At 49.0% G+C, this 18378-nt stretch overlaps 3 protein-coding genes across 3 annotated transcripts in view; all 3 read left to right on the top strand.

Moving 5' to 3' along the window:
- The window catches only part of SPATA24 (spermatogenesis associated 24), a 96726-nt gene extending 90315 nt beyond the window's left edge, over positions 1-6411 (top strand). The window contains exons 6-7 of the mRNA XM_069104346.1: positions 6020-6122; positions 6266-6411. Coding sequence (XP_068960447.1) covers positions 6020-6122; positions 6266-6395 — 233 coding nt within the window. The 3' untranslated portion in view covers positions 6396-6411. The remainder of the gene's footprint in view (positions 1-6019; positions 6123-6265) is intronic.
- A 33-nt stretch (positions 6412-6444) lies between these two features.
- On the top strand, positions 6445-13957 carry PROB1 (proline rich basic protein 1). Its single transcript, XM_069104335.1, has one exon. The coding sequence runs from the start codon at positions 8814-8816 to the stop codon at positions 11868-11870; it is 3057 nt and encodes a 1018-aa protein (XP_068960436.1). The 5' UTR covers positions 6445-8813; the 3' UTR covers positions 11871-13957.
- A 159-nt stretch (positions 13958-14116) lies between these two features.
- On the top strand, positions 14117-18378 carry MZB1 (marginal zone B and B1 cell specific protein). Its single transcript, XM_069104220.1, has 4 exons — positions 14117-14685; positions 15939-16057; positions 16566-16670; positions 17716-18378. The coding sequence occupies exons 1-4, from the start codon at positions 14506-14508 to the stop codon at positions 17879-17881; spliced, it is 570 nt and encodes a 189-aa protein (XP_068960321.1). The 5' UTR covers positions 14117-14505; the 3' UTR covers positions 17882-18378.

Genomic DNA, 18378 nt, shown 5'->3' with positions numbered 1-18378 from the left:
TTTTCACTTTCTTTCTCTCTCTTTTTTGTTTAATTTGAGTTTTCTCCCACAAAATAACGAATATGGAAATGTTTCACATGATTGCACGTGCATAATCTATATCAGATTGCTTACAGTCTCAGGGAGGGGAGGGGAAGAGATAGAATTTGAAACTCAAAACTTAAAAAACAAAACAAAACAATGCATATTGAAAATTGTTCTTACCTGTAATTGGGGGAAAATGAAATATTATTTAAAAAGTTAATTTGATCTTAGGCAATGTTACAAGAAGTAATAGCACCCAGAATATTGATAACTATCAGTAAGTACTAACCCACGGAGCCTACTTTGCTAACTCTACCAAGTCTTGATGAGAATAATCTACACATGCATAGAGAGGACATCCTCAGTTAAAGGGTGGCGGAAAAAAGGAAGTGAAGTCCTACAGCAGCTCATGTCTTTAGCTTTACATAATTAACTGAAAGGCCCAGGGAATGCATACAAGATCCCACTCTGTGTATTCTTTGGGGGTATAAACAAGTATTTGATTCATTAGAGCAAAATGCCACCTTAAAAGGCTTTCCTCTAATAAGGGAGGTCTCCCATGCCCAAGTCAAAATCATGCAAGATTCCTCAAAAGATGTTGTAACAAGAGTGATAACTTTGTTCATTGATCCCCTGAAGTAGTAATATCAAGTGAAACATAAAACTGAGACTTGTCATTGGCCACCACCATGAAAAATATCTCACACAAGAGTCTAGATCAAAGAGGGCTCCCTGTACAAGGTGAAGTCCAGACAGAACAGCAGGAGGGAGCCCTTCAAGATAGAGAAGGGGGTATAGGGGCACCCCTGTTTGTAGATGACATTCTGCCATGATGAAGGCCATTGACCTTAACCCATCCAAGAGAGAGACAGAGACAGAGAGGGAGGGAGGGAGTGAGGGAGGGAGAGAAAGAGGAGAGAGAGACAGAGGGAGGGAGGGAGAGAGAGAGGGAGAGAGAGGGAAGGAGAGAGAGAGAGAGGGAGGGAGGGAGAGAGATGGGGAGAGAGAGAAAGAGAGAGGGGGGAGGGAGAGAGAGAGAGAGAGGGAGGGAAGGAGAGAGAGAGATGGGGAGAGAGAGAGAGAGAGGGAGGGAGGAAGGGAGAGAGAGAAGGATCATTCATGGATTTAAGATTAAGAACCATAAATCAGTGACTGACATTTATCTGGTGCTTTAATGAGGCGCTTTTTCATTATCTCTATCTAGGAATAACTGTGAAGTAGGAAGTACTATTAGCTCCATTGTACAAATGAGAAAATTAAAGTTCAGAGAGTAAGAGAGTTACACAGCTACTAAAATAGGATTGGAGCCTGTTATTGTTCAATCATTCAGTTGTGTCTGACCTGTGAGCCCATGGACCATAGCACGCCAATACTGTGCATGGGATTTTCTTGGCAAAGGTATTGGAGTGATTTGCCATTTCTTTCTTCAGTTGGATTGAGGCAAACAGAGATCAAGTGATTTATCCAAGGTCAGTAGGCTATCTGAGGCAGGATCTGAACTCAGGTCTTCCTGACTCCAGGCTCAGAACCTCTGTCTTCCTAACTCTGTGTCTAGTACTCTGTCTCCTCTGGCATGCTATCTTCCTATGACTAGAACATAGGGATGGTGTAATAGCTGCCTCGAAGGACTATCATGGAGAAAAGAAATTCTTTTGGCCCCAGAGGCAGAACTAAGTACTGTTGGTGTAAGTTTCAGAGGCAGATTTCATCTGCCTGTAAGAAAAAACTTTCCATCAATTAGCACTATCCAGATTAGAATGGTATGACATAAGCATTTGTGGGTTTCCCTTCACTACAAGGGATCTTCAAGTGAATACTGGACACCTAGGGGTGTGCTTTACTCAGTGCTTGGGTCCTATGCTTTCTCATGCCCTCTATTCAATATGAAAGGAAATAAATTCTAGAGTTGAACACACATATGCAAATGAGAGATAAAATGAGATTAATTTTTCTTCTCAGTGGGTACATCTAAAATTTTATAACTTCATTGATTGGCATGAACTTCCGCTTGGAGTTTCTGGAATATTTAGCTTGAATAACATAGTTATTTAATACACATTCCCCATTCTCCCATCCTTGACAGGCTTTCTTGTATTCCATGAGGATGGGAGGCATGCATACCCTAGTCTGGGAACCCCTGCTGTAGATGTGGTCCAGAGATCAAATATGGATTGGAATGGGTGACCTCTGAAATCTCTTCCAAATCTATACCAGACAAAATGTAAGATAGCAAAACCTGGGTTCAAATCCTGTCTCCTTTACTTATTAGCTGTGTGATCTGCCTTCATTTCCTTACTATGAAGTGAGAACAATAATAGCCCCTACCTCACAAGGTTGCTTTGCTGTGAGACCCAAATGAGGTCAAGTTTATAAGAACTTTGCACAACTTAAAGTGTAATATCAGGGCAGCTAGGCAGCAAGGTGAATAGAGCACCCTCCCTGAAGTCTGGAGAACCTGAGCTGGAATCCAGACTCAGACACTTAACACTTACTAGCTGTATGACCTTGGGCAAGTCACTTAACCCCAACTGCTCTACCTTCCCCTCTCCAAAAAGAAAAAAACAAAACAAAACAAAGTATAATATCAATGTTAGGTGCTTAATAATACTTATTCTTAACCTGAAGAAAAAAAATCCCACCCCTCCTCCAAATGTGTCTATTTCTGTCAAAGGCACCATCATTCTCCCAGTCACCCGGGTTCATCACCTCAGAGTCAGTCCTTCTCTCTTCCTCTACCCTCACAAACCCCCTAGATTCAGTCAGTTGTTGAATGCTATCACCTCTCCAGAACACCTGCATCTTCCATTCTTCCCTTCACTCCACTGACTTAGATACCTAGACCCTAGTATAGACCTTTGCCAAGACTGCTGAAATAACTTCCAGATTGGTCCCCCTACTTTCTAATCTTTCTCTTTTCTAATCTTTCACACAGCAGCTATCAAAATAATTTTCCTAAAGTTCATAAACTTTTTTATATAAATAGCATTTTATCTTTTCCCTATTACATGTATTATTTTCCTATTACAGGTAATGTTTTCAACATTCATTTTTTGTAAGATTTTGAGTTCCAAATTTTTATCCTTTCCCTCCCTCCTCCCCAAGAAGGCAAGCAATCTGATATAGGTTATACATGCGCAATCAAGTTAAACATAGTTCCACATTAGTCATGTTGTGAAAGAAGAAACAGAACAAAAAGAAAAAAAATCAAAAAACAAAGAAAGGGAAAATAGTATGCTTTGATCTGTATTCAAACTCCATCCATTCTTTCTCTGGATGTGGATAGCATTTTCCGTCATGAGTCTTTTGAAATTGTCTTGGATCATGGTATTGCTGCTTTGCTCATAAACTTTCAGTGACTGTTGCCTGTAGGATAACATATAAACTACTTAAATGACATTTAAGGAAGGCCCTCTGTAATATGACTATACCCTATTTCATATTATTATTCCCCTTCCTGAACATTTGAACTCAACTGAATTACTAACTGTTCTCTAAACATATTCCTGTGCTTTCACATAAGCCAATCTCCATGCCTGGAATGCCCTCCCTCCCTCCTTTGTCCCTCCTCCTCTTCTCTGTCATGTCTTTGTTCAAGGCTCAGCTTAAATGGAGACATGGCAGAAATGACTGCCCATGTTGTGAAGCTTGTTTTCCCTGATTCCCCCAGAGACTTCTCCCTCTCCCTCATCAAATGGCCTTAGAAATTCTCATCCCCAGGAGAATGTAAGCTCTTTGAGGACGGAGTCTTTCTTTTTGGTTTTTGTATCCTCAGCACCTTCCCTAGAGCAATCCAGAAAGCAGGTGCTCAGTCAACGTTTGTTGAACTGGATTGAATTAAACTGAATATTGGAGAAGGGGCAGGTTTCAGGAGGAAGATGAGTTCACTTTTGGACCCATTGAGTGTGAAATGCTGGTGGTGCACCTGGGTCGGTGTGTCCAGCAGGCAGCTGGAAATGTTCTGACCTAGCATTAAGGAGAGAGCTTAGGTCTGGAAGAGAGTGACCATGATGGCCACTGAATGTGTCCCTGCTGGCACACAGGAACTTCATACACGCTTACTGATTGACCGGAACAGACTTGGTCAATGTGGGGCCTTCCCAAAGCAGTGCTTCATGGCTGCCATTAGTGGGAAGAGCTGTGCCAAAGCGGGCCTTTCCCTGCATTTGGGAAATGAATTTCTGTTGGTCATCATTTTATGCAATTCTTATTAACAAGGTGGAGAGCCATGGGCTAGAAAGCTGAATTACCAGACTCCACAGGGGCATCATCAGAAACCTCTTAAAGTGGCTGAAGACTCTTATCTGTCTTGGACACTGTGGTATTTGACTCTTTTTTTTTTTATCAGTGACTGGGATGAAGGTGTAGATAGCACGTTGATTAGATGAACAAAACTAAAGCAAGGGACAGTTATCATGTTAGATGACAGAGTCATGATTTAGAAGAGTTCATCAGACCACACATAACAATGGGCTTAATATAAGATTTTGAAATCTAATAGGGATAAATGTAAAATCCTTTACTTGAGTTTAAAAGAATTGACTTTGCAAGAATAGGACAGAAGAGGCATAGCTAGGTAAGAGGGCCAATGGGAACGTTCAGCAGGGAGGGCTAGAAGACTCCAGGCTCATGAGGCGTGTTATGAGGCAGCTACTGTAACCAAAAGCGGTGATATGATACTGGCCTCATTCATATGGGTATAGGGTCCAGAAGGAGGAGGGTGATAGTCTCACTGTACTCTGCCCCAATTCATCCAAATCAGGAGTACCAAGGTGGAATGATTCCAGAGGCTGAGACAGGATAATGATGGCGCTGGAGATAGTGCAATATGAAGGCTGGAGATGGTAAACCTGGAGGGAAGCAGACTTATATGGAAGGGAAAGAATAATTGTCTTTGAATATTTTGGCTGCTATGGTATAGACAGGATGAGATGAGAACCTATGCTTGGCCTGAAAGGAAACCTAGAAGCAGTGGGTGGAAGCAGTATAGACAGCAGAACTCCATGTAGGGGAAGTCTTTCTTTTTTTGGAGAAGGGGAAACTTTCTAACAATTAGATCTTTCCAAAAGTGGAGCAGGCTGCCTGGGGATATAGTGGGTTCTCCTCCCCTGGAGTTCAAGGGATGTTAAAGAAAATGTTATGTTTTTCAGGTATGGACAAAGGGACCTCTTATATCCCCTTTAGCTCTGAGATTTTGTTTAACCCACACTCCTGGGCAAGCCTCCCAACCTGTCAACATTTTGGCTTCAAGATACCAAAAAACCTTTTTTTTAAAGAAATGGCAAAAAGGCAATATTTTATGATTCCAGTCAGGGTGACAGTACAATTTGAAGTCAGAATGCCTGAGTTCAAATCTCAGCCCTATTACTTACTATTTTTGTGACCTTGGGCAAATAATTTCCCTTCAAAAATCTTCTGTTTCCTCTTCTATAAAATCCAATTTCTGAAATTCTAAGTGAGCTGATTTAAGGCTCCTTCCATCTTTAAATTCTATCATCAGCTGCCCCTCTTTTCAGGTGCCCAAGGTTCCATAAAGGTCTGGGTTGCTGCCTCCATGGTGTCAAGCCTTTGTATGTCTTCTGCCGGTAACGCCCCAGGTCTCCTGACCTTAGGCCTTCACTACACCTAGAGGTCTGTAGTTTTCCCTAGAATCTGCTGGAAAGGAGTCTGAGATTATCATGCATTGTCAAATCAATGCCTTCTTTAGTAAGCAGTGCAATAGAGCTTTTTGTCTGTAAAACATTAGCTTGGAAAGGAGTCTTCTCACTCAGGTGGGCCTACTCTTCTGGTAGCTGAGTTACCTCTAGGAAAACTCACTCACAGGGAGATGTAGGAGTGTCTGCAATTTGAAAGAAGACCCTGGTGAGGGTAGTACTTAATTCCTTAAGAAATTCCTCTTAATTCTGAGATTTTAAGCATTCACTCCTCTGTTCCGGGGACAAGGGACCTCCCCTTCTCTCCAGTCTAGGTATTTGACAACCTCTCTCCTTCACTTCAGAAATCGAGTCTCACATTATAAAGCAAGAAGATATTCTTAATGGGAAAGAAAATGAAATTAAGGAACTACAGAATGTCATCAGTCACCAAAAACAGATCTTCAGGTAAGGAGTTTGGATCCTCCTTCAGGTAAGGGATTTGGATGTGTGGGTGCTGAAGGGGAAGGGAGGTGCTGACTCTCCAGCCCCCTTGACGGGTTCCTGCCCCAGCAGCTGTCTCAGGCCTATCACATGTATCTCTGTTTCAGGCATCAGATATCAGACTTCCGGATTCAGAAGCAGCAAGAGAATTACATGGCCCAAGTGCTGGACAGGAAGCAAAAGAAGGCAGGTGGGCTGCTCTCCACCAGGGACTTCAAGGGACTTGGAGACAAATAAATCTGCTTCCACTTAACTCCTTTGTCTGTCCTGACCTAAGGACCCTCTCCTAGGCCAGTTACATCCCTCAACCTTCCCCTTTTATTGGATTTGTCCACTTAAGGCTCAATCAGACCCTGCTGGGATGGTCAAGGAACGTCATTTTAGCCTCCTTTCCTGGCCCTGTTTCCCCTTGGGAAGGAGATACTTAGTGGATGGCTGGCCCTTCCTGACCAGTCCTGGGGAGCATGTGTGGGATAGGGGGTGGAGCTGACAGGACATGACCTGATTCTGGCATCAGCCCCTGCACCTGCTACATTGGACCCAGCACTCAGCTCAAACAGCACACTGGCCAGGGAGGGGATACTCAGATTAAACACTCTCCCACCCTACTTTCTTTCTAGATGGATGCCCAGGGTTGGTGAGATGAAGGGGGCTGAACTGCAGCCTATGCAGAAGTGTTGAGCTCCCCCTGGGGTGGGGGAGAGGGAGGGGGAATTCTCTTGTCCAATGGCTGCCCCACCCTTGTTTGCCCCTCCCTATACAAGCACTCCTAGTTACTCTGGTAACACACCTCCCTGCCAACGGGGTTAAGTTAACTTGCTTAATTTAGCTTCCAGAGCTGGGGAAGCTTCTAGGCTGGAAGGTGATGGGGGATGGGGGTGCACTAATTGGAACTTCCCAGTGCAAGGCCTCACAATAGAAAGCTCTATCCTGAAATGAGTCTTTATCTGTATTTCAAAATCAATTTCCTATATTATTCATCATATCATCTCTCACGTATGTTTAATCTTTTTTCAAAGTATCTGCACAAATATCACATTATCCTCATCCCTTTAGAAGGTTAAGCATTATGTGTATTTTAATGAGAAAACAGAAGGGCAGAGTTGACTTGCCCAAACTAATGCCATTAGTTGCAGAATTATTCCTGACATAGGTCGGTGGCCAAGGCTTAGGGGTGCTTAAAAAATACAAAAAATGAGAGCATGTAATTTCCCTCAACTATCTGTGATAGATATCTATCTGTGGGTATCCTCTTCCAGGTGCTTGAGGTACAATGGAAATGATAAATGTGTCAGGAAAAAAGTTTGAAATCCCCAGGGTCCCTACTTTCCAATTAAACCAACCCAGACAGTGATGATGTATTTTTCTCTGATAAATGTAGATCCTGACTTGTAATGGATTCCAGACTGATTCTGAATGCCACAGCCTTGATCCTCATGCTTGCTCAGTATTCCTCAATGTCTAAAGCTTCCCCCACTGCTAGACTGGAGCTAGTCAGAGGAGTCAGGGCCCCAGTGCTCAGTACTGAACAGCAAAGGACCCGCTGATAGGGCTTTTAAAGTTTTAGGATAAAATAGAAGGTAGCATTAGGAGGAATAAAGGGCAAGCCTCCTTTATTTACTGTGGGAGTTGGGGGGGAGGGGAGATAACGATGAATTCATGATAGTTTTACTCCCAAGAATGTTCTGGGTTTAAATGGGTTATATCTCTGAGTGATTTCTTAAGAGTCCTCCTCTATAAGGAGCTCGAACTAATTGACCCCCAAGGTCCCTTCCAAATAACACATTCTGAAGTTTGGGATCTTCAGATAATAAAGGACCATAGTCTCTTTCAGAGGCAGTGTGGAAGAAATATAAGGCTATAAAGGCAATTCATGTTTCCAAATACCAAACCAACCTGAAATACCCTTAGTTCCCCTTCCCCCAATACCTCCAGCTAGGAAGTCGTTGCAAAGAAGTTAAACTCGACCCCCACCCCTATTCCAACCCGGCCCAGGAATCCAGCCCAGCTTTGGGGACTCAGGCCCTGGATGGTCGTGGATGCCTTGAGCCACAACCAGTAACATGAAAAGGAGAGGTCTCACTCATTACTCTGTTATGGAGAAATTAAGGAAGCCTCCCACTGCTCAATCTAATAGGATGAAGTGTGCTGTTACTATCAAGGGAGAGTTGGGGTAGGGGGCAGAGGTGCCAGAGACACAAAGTCCAAGCCTGAAACTCAGAATTTAGAATTGGAAGCTCTCCGGTGCCCCGTTTGAAACATCTTCAGGGACCCTTTGGCTTTCTGACCTCGGTTCCTTGGGGGGACGGGGGTTCCCTGTTTTAGCCTCCTGCTGAGGGCCCCTGCCACGGCTCGCCCCCCAGGCTGAATCATTATCCCGGGTCTGGTCTCGGCTCCTCCGAGCCGGCCAAAGCAGGGAGCAGTTGGGCCGGGAGGGGAGGGGAGGGTGGAGGAAGGCATTACTGACCATAGCCAGTCAGGGCAGCCGCTGGCTCGGGTTCAGATGCGGCCTCTTTAAGGCTCTGTGACCCGGCCGTGTCGGGACCCCGGGGCGGGGAGTGCGGGCAGGGGACAGAGCGGCCGGAGGCGGCGGCGGCGGAGGCGGCGAACTTCTACGCGTCCCGAGCTCTGGCCCCGCCGCAGCCCGCCTGCACCATGCTCTCCATCCTCGTCCCGCCGGCCTCGGGCGGCTTCCCCTCGGCCCTTACGCTGCGCCAAGACTCCTCGGGCTCCTCCGGCTCTTACCACACTGCGCCAGGCTCGCCGGAGCCCCAGGGACCGCGCCCCGTCCTGGACGGAGCGGACGATGACGGGGGCAGTGGAGTTCCTGGGCGGGGGCAACCGGCAAAGTTTGCGGGCCAGAATGCCAGGGTCCCTGGCCAGGGGGCGGGCCCAGCCAGGAGCGGGGGCTCGCAGCTTCGCCTGTCCATCAGCGCCCAGAATAGCCGCCAGGAGCCTGGATCCGGTTTCCCCAAAAGGCCGGGACAGCGCCCAAGCCCTTTCCAGCTCCGCACCCTGCCGTCGGGGGAGATGGAAGTGATCTTCACAACCGGGCCCCTAGGTGGGACTCCCGTTCAGTCCCCCAGCGACTCGGACGAGGCGGACAGCGAGGTGCAGCAGCTCACCGCTCTCAGCTTGCAAAATGTGTCCCGCCCTCAAGGCCCTTACCTCGACGTGCATAGCCCCAGCGCGCAGGCCTCCTCCAGCCCATCTCCAGCCGTCTCTGACAGCAGCAACCAAGCAGACCGCTGGGCCACTTACCTGGACCTGCGTCAGGAGGCTGAATCTTCTGCTTCGAGGCTGCCAGAACTCCCCTCCACGTCCGGGAGAACCCAGTTCGAGTGCGTGGAAGTGGCACTTGATGACCAGGCATCCCCGACTAAGCAGAGAACTGTCCCCAAGAGGCAGATCGAGCTGAGGCTGAAGCCAAGCCCTCCGGAGTTGGATTCAGCTGGGACGAATGGGGTGCCCAGGCGCAAGCTGTACCTGCGAACGGGCTCGCTGGACGAGTCTCTTACCCGCCTGCAGGCCGCCTCCAACCTCGTGCAGACAGCATTGGCCAGGAAGCTGCAGACCGAGCAGACACTGCGCCCAGAGCAGTCAAGCCCAGGGGGCGGAGCTCAGCCCATCCAGACCCCGCCAAGTCCGAGGCTCCGTTCCGACTGTGATACCCAGAAGCCGACGGATTGGCCCCTGGCTTGGCCTGAGGCCCGGGAGAGCGAGGCCCCAACTAGACATACTGTACGAAGCCCTCGAAGAGATTCAAAAGAACTCAAGTCCAGAGGGACCTCTCAGGCCGGGCTTCCCCCAAGGGAGCCGACGAAGGAGGCACCCATACCCCCGGTCAAGCCTGCGGGATTGCGGGGCCCAGACGGGGTAGTTTCTATCAGAGTCCAAAGGCCTTGGCCCAGTCTTCGAGAGCGAGCTATTCGTCGGGACAAACCAGCCCCCGGGACGGAACCACTAGGTCCTGTGAGCTCCAGCATCTTCTTGTTGTCGGGGAAGTCCCAGGAAGCTTCTGAGTCTCGGTCCCGCAAAGAATGGGGCCAGCAGCTGAAATCTCTGTCTCCGAGGACGCCAGAGGATCGGGTGACCCAGAAGACTCCCAGTCGGTCTCCTCAGGAGACTTGGGATCCCCCTGTTCAGGCGTCGCTGATTCCGTCTATGCGGGAGGTTCCCGATGAAGCGCTCCAGGAGGCTACATCTACGCAGTCAACTCAGGACCTAACTGTGCAGCGACCTCAGATTTCACCTACGCAGGAGACTGCAGTCCCAGATACTTGGGAGCCCAGAGACGCCCCCGCTCCCTCCGGCAGATCCCGAGTGACAATTCCGCGACCTCGGGACGTACGTAAGCTAGTGAAGAACACCTACTCGCTGAGCTTCCCAGCTGCCACCAGTTCCAGCCTGGGACTGCCTGAGCCCCCTTGCGCTCCCCGGGGCCCCAGCGAGGAGAGCGAGGCTCCGCCCGGAGCTCCAGAGCCCCCTGCTCCTGTTCACTACACTTCTACTTTCCAGAAGAACTTCCTGCCTGTAGTGACCCATCCCTACGAAATCCCAGAGCCGCCGGCCACTGGGGGACTGGGAGTAAGTGATTCTGCTCCCGTTAGCCCCAACGGGGCCCCTCAGAGCCACCAACCTCCCCAGCCTCAGCCCCAGCCAAAGGGCTACGAAGAAGGAGATCCAACCCGGCGGAGGAAAGCAGAAAACAATACAGCCAAGCCTTTTGCCCGTAGCGAGATCCGCCTCCCGGGAGCCTTGTCTTTATCCAGGAAGCCAGGGGTCAGGACCCAGCCTGAGTCCAGCACAGAGCTCAGCCGTGTTTCCCCAGGGTATAGTCCCCAGGACCAGCGCCTCCTTCCTGAAGGAGAGGTCCAGGCCAATTTCCCAGGGCTTACCCTGGGGCCTCCCCCCATTCCCAAGGAGCCAAGAGAGAGGCCAGAGGTGGAGTCGAACTGTCTACCTCAATGGCCAGGGACTGGGCAGACGCCTAGCTCCTTGACAGGGCCCCCACATCCAAACCTCAGGGGTTCCCTCAACCTGGGGTCCCCACACTCTGACCAGGCCAGTTCCCTGGCCCTACAGGCCCAGAGCCCAGAGCCCAGAGCCAAACCCCAACCAGGTCTGGCTGGGCCCCATCCCTCAGGGAACCAGATTACAGCCAAACCTGCTTCCCTGTCCCAGCCCAGGGCAGCTTCAGCACCTCCTATGGCTCAGGTCCTTGACAGCCCTGCCCAAGGCCGGGGTAGGGGGTTTCGGAACTCTGGAACCACCCCATCAGGGAAGGTTCTGATAGATCCAGAGAGTGGTCGCTACTATTACGTGGAGGCACCCAAGTCCCCTAGGTTAAAGTTGCTTTTTGACCCAGAGAGTGGGCAGTACCTAGAAGTTCTTGTTCCCCCTTCCCCAGCAGGGGCACCCCTCCGGCTCTGCCCTTCCTTGACACTAGGGCACAGCCTCTATCCTTCTCCCTATGGGTCCTACCCTGGCCTCTCACTACCTCCCTCTCCTGGACCCTTGCCTCTTGGTCCCCCTGACCTGCTGACCCCAGGAACCAAACTCCCCTGGGCTTCTGAGGGTGGCCCTGTGGATGGGCTCTATTACCTGCCCACAGGCAGCTCCCCTAGCCCATTACCTGGTCTTCCTCTACTTCTCTATTCTGGGCCTCCCAATTCTGGGCCTTCTACCACTATCAAAGGCTCACCATTTTGAGTGTGAAGAGTTGCGCCCCCCCCCAGGTCCTGCCTGCACCCCATTTCCTCCATAGGTCCCACCAAAAGGGGCTGTTATTCCTGCAGAGCCTCTGAACCCAACCTAACCCTAAACCACCCCTCAGTTCCTTTAGCCTGGCACCTTTCTGGCACACACCCACTCTAGATCCTAATCCTGACCCCCAGTGATTTGCTCTTCTTTGCCTTTTTTGTTTTCCATTTTCCCACATCCACATCCACATCTACCACCACCACTCGTCCCCACCACACCCCCTTGCCACAGGCTACTCAGATCCTAGATCCTTTTGGGATATTATTATGGCTCTGCCTCCAACCCCACTCCCCAGGGTACTGCTGAGGATGGAAGGGGGAACTCAGAAATTGCCATCCTTTCTTCCCAGTCTATTCAGTCCTCTCCTGTGCCTGGGGGTGGGGGTGGGGGGGTTGGAGGCACTGATGTCAGTTATATGATGATGTGTCTGACATAATGTCCTGTAACCAGTGACAGCCCAAGAAAGTGGGGGAAGGTATGAGCCAGCAAGAAGTGTGAATGATGTTTGTGAGAATGGGCTTGGGAGTTATAGTAACCTTGGAACTCAAGATAGAGGTCCCTCCTTGGAGTCAGAAACAGAGGTAGTGTGTGGGGCGTTTTGGGCAAGATTTGTGCCAATTTTGAAGAGGTCAAGGAAAGAGATGAGAGACGTTAAACTCTTAAGAAGCTGTTTTCCAGAAGACTGTGTGGAGTACTGGTTAGTGCTAGAGAGCTCTGAATCTTATTTCAGGACAGAGGTGGATGTTAAGAGGAGAGGCTGGCTATGAGTCTAATATAGCCCCTCCATGACAGGGGGCTGTTAGTAGAGATTCAGCAAATCAATCAAGTAACAAGTATTTTTTTATTAAGCACCTACTATGTCACTGGTACTAAGAATGAAATAATCCCTACAAATTAAGAGAAAGGGCCTGGGTGTGGGGGAGGGATAATGGGAGTCCATAGTGACCAGCTTGAAGCTGGGAGGTTACAGTCAAGGTAACAGCAGCCAACTCCTCCAATATTATTCTCCTCTACCCCTAAAAAAAACAACACAACAAATGCAACACCCTAGCTTAGATTCTTTTCTCCTTTAGAAATGGCTGAACTTCTGTTAGTCAAACATTTTTCAGTTAGGAGAGAATCTTGGTGATCACTTAGACCAGCACTCCCCTTTCCATATGAGGAAACTGAGTTCCTCATATGGACAAGTCACCTACCCAAAGTCATTAAAGCAAGTTGGGTCTTGCAGAGCCAGGCCTAGAATTCCAGGATCTTAGAATTTCCGGCAGTGACAGTCATTAGACAGAAATGAATGAGCATCCCTTCTGAAAGGTCTCCCAAGGCTGGACCAGTTAAGTGTTACAAGGGAATGGGATAAATGAGATGACCTATTCTCTAGGTCCTTTCCAGAGGGTTTCCAGTGCTGTTCTAGGGACCTGTAGAGACCAGTTGTTTCTCCAGGTTGAGCCAGGAGTGGTGACTGGGGAGTGGGATGAGGGGTCAGTTTGTAGGGCATTTTTAAAAGCATCTCCCTCTCTCGACTCCAGATCTGTGCCCTCCCATGAGAAGTGCAACCCTAAGTGAATTCAAGAAATGTTAAAGAGGGAGGTAGAAGTGGGGTCTGGAGCATTATAGGTGAACAGAGCTCCAGGACTGGCCACTGGATGGGGCAGGCTGTGGACAGGAAATAGGGGTGTAGTGTTTGTGTGTGTATGTGTGTGTTTTGGGGGTGTTGATGCAGCATCTGTGGGTTGTTGATTAAACTGCTCATGTGCCGACTGCTTTTCCTGGTAAAAGGTGTCTTCAGAGAGAGTGGAATCCCTTCCCCTGAAATAGCTGACTGCTGCCTTCTTTTGTTGCAAAATTAAGTATGGAAGGAGGCCTGATATTTTCCCACAGACTCCCAGGTCCCTGCCCAGGGAGAGAAGCCCGTTGGGGAGAGTTGGTAGAAGAAGATGACCCAAATTAACCATCAGGGGTTCCTAGATCAGGCAATCTTTGCATTTGTCTCATATGTGTAAAATAAAGTGTCCACCAAAGGAACTGTGGTCAGTAAACCAAAATATTTCGTCTGGTTTGTTTTTTTTTTTTTTGGCACTAATCCCATCAACTACTAAACCTCTGAGGATGTCATCCTGGCTATTAAAGAGAGTCTGCTATCGCACAGAGAAGGCAGACTCTGAAGGAGGAAGGGAGGAGGAGGAGACATCTCCCCTCACTCCTACCCACTGAGTGATGCTGGTACCACTAAGTTCAAATAGCAGTTCCAACATTAGATTGCCTTGTGAACTTGGCTGAGGGTACAGACCCCTCTCCAGGTCTCAGTTTTCTTCATCCCCAAAATGGAGGTAAAATACCTGGACCTATTTGAGGGAATGGGGTTAGAAGACCCTCCAGAGTGAAGAATTGGGGGAAAAAAGGAAAAATTGAGTTTCAAGGTCCACCACAGTCTGAGGGAGGAGTGAGAGGCATTGAGTCAACTGATAGGGTGTTGGGGATATGAATACAGAGAGGTGGCAGGCCCCCATTGGTTTAAGCTGGTCTTATTGCCACCTGGCTCCCTCACTGAACCCCAGCCCATACAGAGCCCCCCTGCTGAGAGGAAATGAGGTTTCTGCTGTTACTGCTGCTGCTGACTGGCTGGGGGCCCCCAGGGAGCCTTGGAGAGGGAATCCCTAAACAAACCATCACAGCCACATCCCCTCATTTTGATGAAGAAGAAAAATACTCAACCCACATGCCCCAACATTTGCACTGTGATGCCTGCCAGATCATTTCTTACCAGGTAAGAATGCCTCCCACCCTCCAGACCCTCACCCATCTAGCAGTTCCCCTGAGCCCCACACCAAGGACCAGTTTGGGGGAGCAGGGTCATGTGGGGAACACAGTTCAGGCTGTGCCCTGGAGAATAGGGCTCCAAAAAGGCACAAGGTTAGAAATGTCCCTTTCCACCGGCCTAGATGGTGTCACATATCCTGGGACCCTGTTGTTTTGAATTGTTTCATTCCTGTCTATAACCTCAGAGTTACATGCCTTAGTTTACTCTGCTTCGAGACCAGTAGTAAAAGGACTTTGGAGCTCAAGTAAACCATGAAGGATGAGGGTGGCAGAGACAGCTCAGCTAGTTTTCCTCATTTGAGATTTTTGGCTTTTTTTTTCTCTTGTTTTTGGATGAGGGTGATTCTTAGATTTTTTTTTTTTTGAGATGCACATGCTTAGAGAGAGGGGAGAGGGGACACGTGCTTATCTGTGTCATACGTGTCACTAAGAGCTTGCTCCTTCCCTTGGGGACCCTTTGAGCACCTGGCATTTTCCTCCTCAGTGTCTGGGCCTTTTTGTGTTCTGATCCCTCCAGGGTTAAGAATGCCCCCATGCAAATTGACCTGTGTTTCAGAGCACAAGGCAGATGGCCTAGGGGGAAGTGAGGACTGATCCCCTGGAGCCTGGGTCACCCTCAGGATTTGGTGACTGGGTTAAGGTCTAGTGCCTCTCGCCCTTCCTTTCATCCTAAGGTCGGAATCTTGGCCCTTGGGGAAAACCCCTGAAACCAAAACTGGGACTTCTGCATCTTCAATGAGGAACTCTCCAGCAGCTCCTGGGAAGAGGGGGAGTTAATTCACCCCTTCCCTAATTTCCTCTCCCTTACTACTCCTCTAGGCCGGGACCCAGACTCCCTCTCTTTTTCCTCCTTTCCTATTTACTGCTAAGACCACTCCAGTGCCTAAAATCAGGGGGATGGACAGATAGGAGAGGCAAAGGACCCATCCTTCACAGGTGCTTTCTGCAGGCCCCACCCAGATCGGCCCCACCCCAACCCAGAGCTATACTTAGCCCAAAACTGTCCCAAGGGGCCAACTGTGGGGGGAACCAGGAGCCTCCTCTCATAAACATTGTCTACCCCTACTACTACAGTAACTGATGAAATCTCTATGTTGATGACATTCTCAAAGCATCCCTTCTGAAAGGTCTTCCTCCTTCCTCCATTTCCCAGCTTTCAAATGTTGCTTCCAGAGTTAGTAAGTGTCTCCCCTGTTTCAGATGTGGAAGCATCTAACTGAAATGGAAAACAAGCTGAACCCCAGGGCCAAGGGGGCCTCTCTGAGTGAGTCTGACTACACTGATGTCCTGGAGAAAAGCTGTTCTCAGAGTTGGAAGGAGTGAGTTGCCCTTGACCCATCGAAAGCCATACCTTCCCTATCCTTCTCAAAGTCCTCAGACCTCTCCAGGAGCAAGGAGGAAGAAAGAGAAGAAATGATCACAAGGGGATTGAGTTGCTTGGGTTAAGATGATGGAGGAGGGAGGGAGGGGGGAGATGGGGAGAGTTTCTAAAATGAATTGTCTGATCTCCTTCCTTAATGATGCCCAGCAGCACACACACACACACACACACACACATACACACACACACACACTGACTTCTGCTAGTCTGATAGCCTATAAACTGACTTCCTTTATCCAGAGGTATTACTTGTGTTTTTAATTCAATCCCCTAAACAGGTGTGGCTGGTCATGGGCATTGTTGCCACACTGAAAACAGGAAAATAGCAGCTCTGGGGGAGTCAAGGAGCTATATGGGGCCCAGGATGGATCCCCTTTCCCCTGGCACTCCTCAGCCTGCCCCCTCCTAACGTTTGTTCTCTGCCTCATGTAAATCTCTTCCACCAGTTACGGGGTCCGAGAAGTAAACAAGGTGAAACGCTTTTTTGGCCCAGGGCTGGACAACTCGGTGGGCATCAGTGTGATGATAAGTGGAGGCCCATGGCCAGGCAGGTAATGACCCCAATTCGGGGCTGGGAAAGCAGTAAATGGGTTGATTTAATAAACACAACAAAAGATGTTTCTCAAGCATTTGCTATGTGCTGGATTCTAGGGAGATGGAAAGCTTAGCCAAGTCAGGATCTCTGACCTCAATGAAGTTACAACTTCATGAGAGGAAAAAGACAGCAGGCCGGGTAGCTAGCTTCCACAATAAATTGCTTTGCTGTTGGACATCTGAGAGAAGGATAGTAATGACCAACCAGGAAATGCTTAGGGAAAGCTTCCTGGCATTTGGATTGTGCTTGAAAGGCTAGGCTGGAGTGCATTCAGCACAGGTTATGTTGGGGAGTAGAGAATAGTCCAGGCTGACTTTGTGGAGGGGAGTAAGAGAAGAAAAAAGTAAGGTGGCACTTGATTGTGGAGGGACTTGAATGCCAGATAAAGGAATTTGAACTCTGGTGGTACTAGGGAGCCACTGAAGATTTTGAGCAGGAGTTGCATAACCAATTCTAGATGGAAAGGAGCTTGGATCTGTGATTTCATCAACATAGAGAACTCTCAGATGAGGAAACTGTACCAATATAGGTTAGCGTCTTCCCCATAATCCATAGTCTTAGAGAATTGCTTAGAACAGAGTGGCTAAGTAACTTACCCAGGGTCACACAGCCTCCTCTGAGAGAGGATCCAGCTGGCTGGAAGGAGCAACAGGGAGGGTGACTCAAGCCCCCAGAGGGGGGCATTTTCTATGGAAGCTTAAGTTATTTCTCCCTCATAGAAGCAGAGCTCCTTCAAATTGTCAGAGCTAGAAGGACCCCACAGAAAATGAGAGATTGGGGAGGTTAAGGCTGGGAGAAGGACAACACAGGGTCACACACTGTCGTTGGAAAAGCCAGAGCTAGAATCCAGATGTCTTTCCTCTCCGTCCAATGCCCCTCCCCTCTCCCCCAACCCCGGTGCTGCACAATTTCTCAGAATGAGGGCAGAAGGCTAAGGGACCTGGCAGACAGGAAGTGCATGGGGCCGGTCACCCACCTCCTCTGCTTCCCCTACCTTGCAGGCTCTTCAAGATGTGCCACAACTACCTGGGAGAGCTTGGCGAAGATCAGCTGTATCAGGAATATAGGCAAGGGGGCCGAGAGGCCCTGGAGAGGTTGTTGTGCAGAGACACCTGTCCAGAAGAGGAAACTGCTGGCCAGGGGGAGTTCCTCCGGAAAGAACTTTAGCCTTTCCTCATTCAGGAGAGGTCTTTGTGGGCCAAGGATGTGCCAGAAAGGCTACTGGTCCAGCCAACCCCTGTGAATAAGGACTCTCTCTCTCTCTCTCTTCAGTTTGCAAAGTCCACAGAAGCCACCTCCAGTCCCATGCTCTGCTTGAAACAAAGGCCCTTTCTCAGTCCTCCAAGGGGAGGTTGTCAGGGAGCAGTGTTTTCTGGGGCCCCTGTTGGAGGAACAGGGAAGCTGGCGTTGCATCTTAGACTTCTTTCACCATCTGTGAATTAGAGATCATATATTTCCCTCTATTCTCTCTCCCTCCTCTTCCCCCTTCTTCATCCCCTGACTCTTCCTCTTCCTCCTTCCCTTCTCCCCCTTTAGGGGCTCCTGGCTGCAGTCTCTGTTGGGCGAGGGACAATCAGGGGAGGATGGTTTGGGGTCTTGAAGCCATCCTGTCCTATTATTATCTGGCCCACCAGACTTCAATAAAACAAAATATCTGCTCTCCA

The sequence above is a fragment of the Petaurus breviceps genome, unplaced genomic scaffold, assembly GCF_028583685.1.
Source record: "Petaurus breviceps papuanus isolate PSGF00001 unplaced genomic scaffold, PetGlider_PUasm1.0 685, whole genome shotgun sequence".
NCBI classification, from domain to species: Eukaryota; Metazoa; Chordata; class Mammalia; order Diprotodontia; family Petauridae; genus Petaurus; species Petaurus breviceps.
Note: the sequence above shows the minus strand (reverse complement) of the source record. Positions and strands in the feature narration are given on the sequence as shown.